Raw genomic sequence first — 7,494 nt, forward strand, 5'->3', positions numbered from 1 at the left:
CAACAGGTCACTCACGAGCAGAACAGCGGAGAGCCGTAAATATCACTGGCGTAGTTCCAGAGATGCAGAGTCACAATATAATGGCCTGACCTCCGGAACACAGCAGGAAGGATTAACCCCTAACGTGACCTGTATCAGGGATGAGAAACTAACAAAGGCTCAGCAGCAGCTGAACCAGGAGTAAATTATGACACAAAGGTCTTACAAATTAAATTCATAAATGCTTTAAATATTTATCTATCAAACCTACACGAACAATCCCAGCTGATTTTTGCTCAAACAGAATGTATTGGCTTGAGAAGTCAATCACCAAATTTCTTTAAAGCCTCTTACATACTGTAAGTTCTAAGAACAAAACAAAAAATGTCCTAAGATTATGTCAATCTGGGTTAATAATATCTATTCTTCAAGTTACTACATCTGTTTTCTTGATCCATTGCCAGTGGAGAATATTTTTTAGACAAAAACATCGAATTACAGATATTTCTAAAAAGTTTCCTGCACGGCTTTCTTAATGTCTTTATTTCTAAAGCTATAAATAATGGGATTAATTAATGGTGTAAATACAATGTATAGAAAGGACATGATTTTATTAACTTCTGCTGTTTGTTCATTAGCTGGAAGAATATACACACTGAACAGAGTCAGGTAAAATATGGAGACCACAGCGAGGTGGGAGCTGCAGGTGGAGAAGGCTTTCTGTCTACTGATATTAGACTGAATTTGTAAGATGGCGCGGACAATGTTACCATAAGAAATAACAATTATTATGCTAGGAATTATCAGAAATGGAATACTTAACAAACACATCTGAAGTTTCAAAGGAAATGTATCCGAACAGGAAATTTCCATTAAAGGAAGAAAATCACAGAAAAAATGGTTGATGATATTTGGCCCACAGAAATTCAGCCTTGATGCCGATAAGGTGTCAACGAACGCAATGAAAAAACTGAGAAACCAAAGTAAAATAATAAAATTCACATAAAATGAACTTGTCATGATGGACACGTAATGAAGTGGATTACAGATGGCCAAATATCTGTCGTAGGACATCACTGTGAGAAGAAGACATTCATATCCTTCTGCAGTACAGAAGAAATATATCTGTCCCATACAGCCAATAAAAGATATGGCTGCTCCGTTCTTCAGTAGAATATAAAACATGTTGGGGACAATATTTGTTGGCAACAAGATGTCACTGATGGACAGTTGTGAGATGAAGAAGTACATCGGAGTGTGGAGGATCTTGCTGGTGGACACCAGGGCGATGATCAGGAGATTCCCACATAATATCGCACAATAAACCACCAGGAGAAGAAGGAACAGAAAAATTCTATAATTCTGGCCGACTTTAAATCCTAAAAGAAAAAACTCATTGGCCAAAGTCACATTGTTCTGCATCAAAACCAAAATAAAATCCAAAATTAATTTTAACCTCAAAAATAATAAAAAATATACTTAGCATTACATAAGGATATTTTTTTATGATATAGTGCCAGGTCAGGAAAAGATATTGATGGAAAATATTACAGTTTCTTAAAAATACTCAGGATTTTGATAAAAAAAAACCAATGCATCCTTATCAATCTACCTTATATTTTGTTAATAATGTCAAATTGTTATGTCACAATTTTTTTAAAAAATCACAATATTAAATATTTTCAGAATAGGTCAGGAAATATGACCCGAGCAGTAAAGTTATTAATTTGTTGTTTGGTAAGTTGAATTGATTAGAAAACCATGGTTCTGATTTGCTATTTGCAACTTATTCAGGTCTCTTTTCTTTTTTTGATTTGTGAAATTTGCAGTCATTTTTTACGCTAAATTCATGAAAATAAAGAGGAAAGAACAAACAGAGGCACTTTTCTGGTGCAGATTGGCAAGGCAGGGATAAGAATACAGGTGATTAATGGATAGTCTCACTTGGGCCAGTTGTGTACATTCAGGTACAACACTGTTAAGGGGATAAACAAGGTGGCTGCACAAAGCCAGTCCCAAACCAGGGATGGAAAAATGAGAAAAGAAGAAAAGACTCCGGCAATGAAGCGGCACTGTCACAATGTTGATTAACAGGAAACTACTTTATTCTAAAACAACACGTTCCGAGAGCAACCTGCTCTCGTCCTCATGTTTACATAAAAAAGTAGGACAAACCATGCGTATATAGCCATTTAAACAGGTGGGGGTATCTGGAAAAATTGACCCATAATTAACCCCTTGTAAACCAAGGGAAAAACTTAAATGCAAGGGCCTTGATTAAACAAGTCTCATTTCCATGTACCTATATCAATAGTAATTATCCAAAGTTATCCCAAGATTATTTTTGTATATTGCACTCAAATCTAAGACAATTATAATAAAATTTACTTGAACAAGTAACTTATGTTATCCAGTGTGATCTATGGATTCGTTCAGACCATCCAGTACTAAAGTGGATAAGGCTGGTTTCACACTACGTTTATTTAACATCCGTCCATAACGTTTTTTTAGCGGAAAAACGGATCCAGTGCAAATGCGTTTTCACTTCAATGCATTTGCAATGGACTCGCGTTAACATGCGTTCACCTGCGTTTGCGTGCGTTATAGTGAGGATCCAGCGACTTGCAGTTTTTTAACATCTTTCAAAAACGCTACTTGTAGCGTTTTTGAGCTGCGTCCAAATACTGCAAATTGCTGGATCCTGACTAAACAGCACGCAAACGCAGGTGAACGCTGGCGTGCTGATAGACAGGATCCTGCTTGCTCTACTGAGCATGCCCAGAGCCAGTCTCGTGTGATCTGTCTCTCTCTCCTCCTCCCTCCCTCTCCCTCTCTCTCTTTCTCTGTCTTTCCCCATTCCTCTCCCCCTCCCTCTCCCCCACCTGAGAGCTGCGGACACTCGTAACCAAGGTAAATATCGGGTAACCACTTCTCTTAGTTACCCGATGTTTACGTTGGTTACGTGTGCAGACAGCCCTGTTCCTAGCAGCTGCAGACACTCGTAACCAAGATAAATATCGGGTATCCAAGCCCGATGTTTACCTTGGTTACGAGCGTCTGCAGCTGTCAGAAGCCGGCTCCCAGTCTGGCACGTTTAGTTCCCCTCACTCCCGATCACATGACTCCAATGCTCGCCCCTAAACATCCAGTGACAGGATCCTGCAAAATAACAGATGCGTTTGCATGCGTTTTTTGCTGTAAAAGCAGGATCCGCTTTTGCAGCAAAAAAACGTTCCTGACGCATGTTAAAAAAACGTAGTGTGAAAGCAGCCTTACTTAAAAATCCAAAAGGACTTTAGGTTCACTAACCGCTGATATCTATTATAACAATTGTCTGGAACCTGTTCAATTACAACCAGCCTTAAACACTCTGGATCTTATTGAAAAAATGCCTAGAAATGCTGTGATTTAGGATGCCTTTCCTAATGTTAGACCTGTGCATATTCATCCTGATATGGACAGGTAAAATGGTGCGACCTACACATTGTAGATGACATTTGCACTGCAGCAAATAAATGACATAAGAGCTTTGGCAGTTTAGAAAACTTTTGATTAAAAACTGTTCTTTTTGGCTGTAGATGAATTATTGCCTTTATTTCCTTTTGGAATCCATTTGCAGAATTTAGATCTTGTAACCCCACATTGGTAAGTCCCCTTTACACTCAAGAAGGTACTAGAAAGGTTTCTACTGGCACGCCCATGTGAATTTTTGGACTTCATCTGACAAGGTGCTAAAATATTTTTAAATGTTTATTTCTCCTATACATCACAACAGGGCGTGCTAGTAAGACATTAGGTAAAAACCAGATCATCATTGAGGATAAATCAATATTTGTTTAAAATGGTTTTCACTATTTGTATGAGTTGTCAAAAGTAGTTATAAAACTAAATTTATACCTATCACTAGTTTTCCTGTTCCTCACCCCAAATTGGTTAGCTAAACAATCTTTTTGTCCAAAATTCCTCATCTTCATGAATGCATCCTGAGCCAATTTTTTGGGAAACTCTTTTAAAAAAAAAATTCTTTAACATTTTAGACTCTTTTTCAAAAGCCTGAAGTACAATATATTCTACTTCACCAGAATTGACCATATAGTATGTTTTTGATGTAACAGGACAATTATCCACTGGAGAATTCTAAGTAGCTGTTAACATCGACTTGCTTAAAATGGGTGGAAGTATGTATTGCCCTTTTGTTATTTTTTGAGATTAACAAATCCAAAAATTCTATTGAATCCTCAGAATAAGTGGAGGTGAATTGTAAACCCTAATCATTGTTGTTTAATTTGGCCACAAAATCATTTGCCTCCTCTTTGGTTCCAATCCAAGCAAAAAACAGATCATCTATGAACCGTTTATAAAGTTAGAGGTGGCCCATCAGCAGGAAGGGCCACGCAATGTTCACCAATTCAAACAAATCCATGGAGATATTTGAATAACTGGGGGAGAATCTGGTGCCCATTGTGCAGCCCCTCAACTAATGATACGCTACCCTCAAAAAATAATGTTATGATATAGTATAAAACTAATTCCTTCCAAAAGAAATAATTTCTGGGCATCTAGAATTTACATCTCTAGATCCAAATAATGCAAATCTGAGGAAAAGAGCAGTTCGCTCTGGAAATGCATAGTTTTAGAATAAACAATTTTCCTGTTGACCCACATTGTTACAGCACCTCTTGATTGCTGGAGTTATTTCTTCTCTTCTCAAATTCATGAAAATAACATACACAGTTCATGATTTTGCTTCAAAAGAAAAAATCTCTTTTTCTCTGTTTTTAAAAAGTTGCATACACTTTAAAAGTTTGTACATTTAAAAAAAATGCTCCAGTTTAAAACTACTCTGAAAACTTTACACCAGACAACGACACGAGTGTGATGTGCGAAAAAAGCGATATTTTGAATTTTTGGTAAAGTCACACTTAATTAGTCTAATACTTTTGGATAATGAGCATTGCTAAAGACAATTAAAAAAAATACTTAAAACATAAAGTCAACTTAAAAAATGAATCAAAGCATAAAGAGTAAAGTGCAAATGCTAACTGAAAAAAAATCTTCAGAAAGGTGGAGAAAATATATTAATGAATGAATTAACATTTGAGCAACACATTACATTAAAATATTGTAAACTAGCTGTAGTACCCGGCGTTGCCTGGGATGGTAACTGTCTCTCTCCCAGTCTCTGTGTGTCTCCCTCTCTGTCTGTCTTTCTCACTGTCTCTCTATCTCTTTGTCTTTCTGTCTCTTTCCCTCTGTCTGTCTGTCTGTCTCTTTCCATGTCTGTCTCTCTGTCTCTTTCCTTGTCTGTCTCTTTCCCTGTCTGTCTTGTGTTTTTCTTTGTCTGTCTCTTTGTCTCTCTCTGTCTGTGTTTGTCTGTCTCTCTCTGTCTGTCTCTTTCCCTAGCTGCATTGGGAATCTTCTGAAGTTCTGGCTGTATTGTGGCTCCCAGCTCCATTGACTTTAATGGAGGCAGGTTTTTTGGTGAATAACTGTAAAGTACGGGGTTAAAATTTCCCCTCAAAATATAGTCTATGACGTTCCTTGAGTCAAATGGGGTGTCTGCAAAATTTCATGATTGTACATATGATGGTGCGGATTCCTTTAGCGGACATACACACATACATACATACATACATACATACATACACTCAGCTTTATATATTAGATAGATAAATAGATAAAAACACAAATAGACATATACTTGTAGATAGAAGATAACTAAATAGCTAAACAACGAAATCAGTATTGCCTAACAGAAAAACACCTAGCTTGGTCTTATTACTGGACGTACAAGTCACTCAAAGCATTAAAGTCCCAGTGCAGGAGTCTGTCATTAGATAAAGGCTGTAGATTTCACGTTTTAAAAAAAATTGGGTGTCCTTACTATTTCACAGGACTGTATTTAAAACCTCCATAACAGTGATGAGCAGAGTCGCAGATAACCAAAACTGGCAGGTACCTGTAATCTGCTTTTTTAAATTCCCGTTTTGGGCCTGATGTCGGTCCCTATATAAGTCTATTGAGACAAGAATCTGGTGATTAAAAATGTTGGTAGTAGAGACAGGGGGATAAGAGCAAGCCTGCTTAATTACCGAGGTTCCGTAGTGGCTATACACTGCTTCCCGGCCTTCATTGTATATGTGCTGCTTTCCCCACCCTCTGATGTCTGTGATTGGTTGCAGTCAGATGCACCCAAACGCTGAGTGACAGCGTCTGATACTTCTAATCACAGACCTGGTCTGCGGCCTATTGTACAGTAAAGATAAATAATAAAAAATTGATCTAAGGTCCCCCATATTATGATACCCAGCACAGATAAAGCCCATGGCTAAATATTTCTCACCCTAGCTGTTCTATTATCTTGGCTCATCTTGGCTGTAAATAAATAATTTGAAAAAACGACATGCGATCCCTCCAATTTTGATACCCATCCAAGATAAAGCCCGACAGCTGGGGGCTGGTATGCTCATGCTTTTTGGACTTTCCCAGCCTAAAAATAGCAGCCTGCAACTGCCCAGAATTGTTGCACCCATTTAGTACTATACCAGGCTCTTGCCGATTTCCTTGGTGCAGTGGCAATCAAAATAATAAGGGGTTAATAACAGCTCACAGCTGCCACTAATCCCAGATTGGTAATGTGGAGGGTCTATGAGACCCCCCAATACTAATCTGTAAGTCAAAATAAATAAACAAACACTGAAAAAATTCCTTTAATTAAAGTAAAACACAAAATAACATCTTTTTTCACCACTTTATTAATCCCAAAACACTCCTGCAGGTTCGATGTAATCCATACAAGGTCCTACAACGATTCCAGCTTTGCTACATCTAAACTGGGAACATGACTGCTCAATTTGAACTTCAGGCAAAGAATGAATGAGCTGCAGCGATGAGCTGTGATGTCACTCAGGTTAGTTGCAGTCACAGCTGGAGGTTAACATGATGCTCCACTTGTGACTGCTGGTAACCTGACTTCAGAAAACCTCAGGTGACCTCATTAAAGTCAACTAACTCACCTGCATCTCCTGACAGAAAACCACATTTTTTTACCAATATATGCAGATTTGGTGCTGAAATTTGTACACCATATTCCTGCACCCATTCTACACCTCCTGGAAAAAAAATGCACCACTACTGCATCAAACCACATGCAGTTTTGATGCATTTTTTCGCTATCAGGTGTAGCTAGGGTGCTTGAATATGGTGTAAAAATTTCATCAACAAAGTTGTATCTCTTGACCCAAAAAAATTTGGTGCCGAAATCTGGTGCAGATATTTCAGCAACAAATTTCCACCTCTTGGCAGAAATCTTCACCGAAATAGCATAAAAACTTTTTTTTACGCTTTTGGACCAAGAAAAGAAGATCTGGTGAAAACATGTTTATACCATATTCATACACTAAATCTACACCTGGCAAAAAAACCACATCAAAACCACATGTGATAATATGCAGTAGTGATCTGGTTTTTCTACCAGGAGGTGTAAATTGGGTGCAGGAATATGGTGTAAAAATT

At 37.8% G+C, this 7,494-nt stretch overlaps 1 protein-coding gene across 1 annotated transcript; it reads right to left on the minus strand.

Annotated features, from left to right (window-relative positions):
• Window positions 1-486: 486 nt before the first annotated feature.
• LOC142302969 (olfactory receptor 11L1-like) lies at window positions 487-1,401 on the minus strand. The gene has a single exon (XM_075344070.1). The coding sequence runs from the start codon at window positions 1,399-1,401 to the stop codon at window positions 487-489; it is 915 nt and encodes a 304-aa protein (XP_075200185.1).
• Between the last annotated feature and the right edge of the window lie 6,093 nt (window positions 1,402-7,494).

This window comes from Anomaloglossus baeobatrachus, chromosome 4 (assembly GCF_048569485.1).
Source record: "Anomaloglossus baeobatrachus isolate aAnoBae1 chromosome 4, aAnoBae1.hap1, whole genome shotgun sequence".
NCBI lineage: Eukaryota > Metazoa > Chordata > Amphibia > Anura > Aromobatidae > Anomaloglossus > Anomaloglossus baeobatrachus.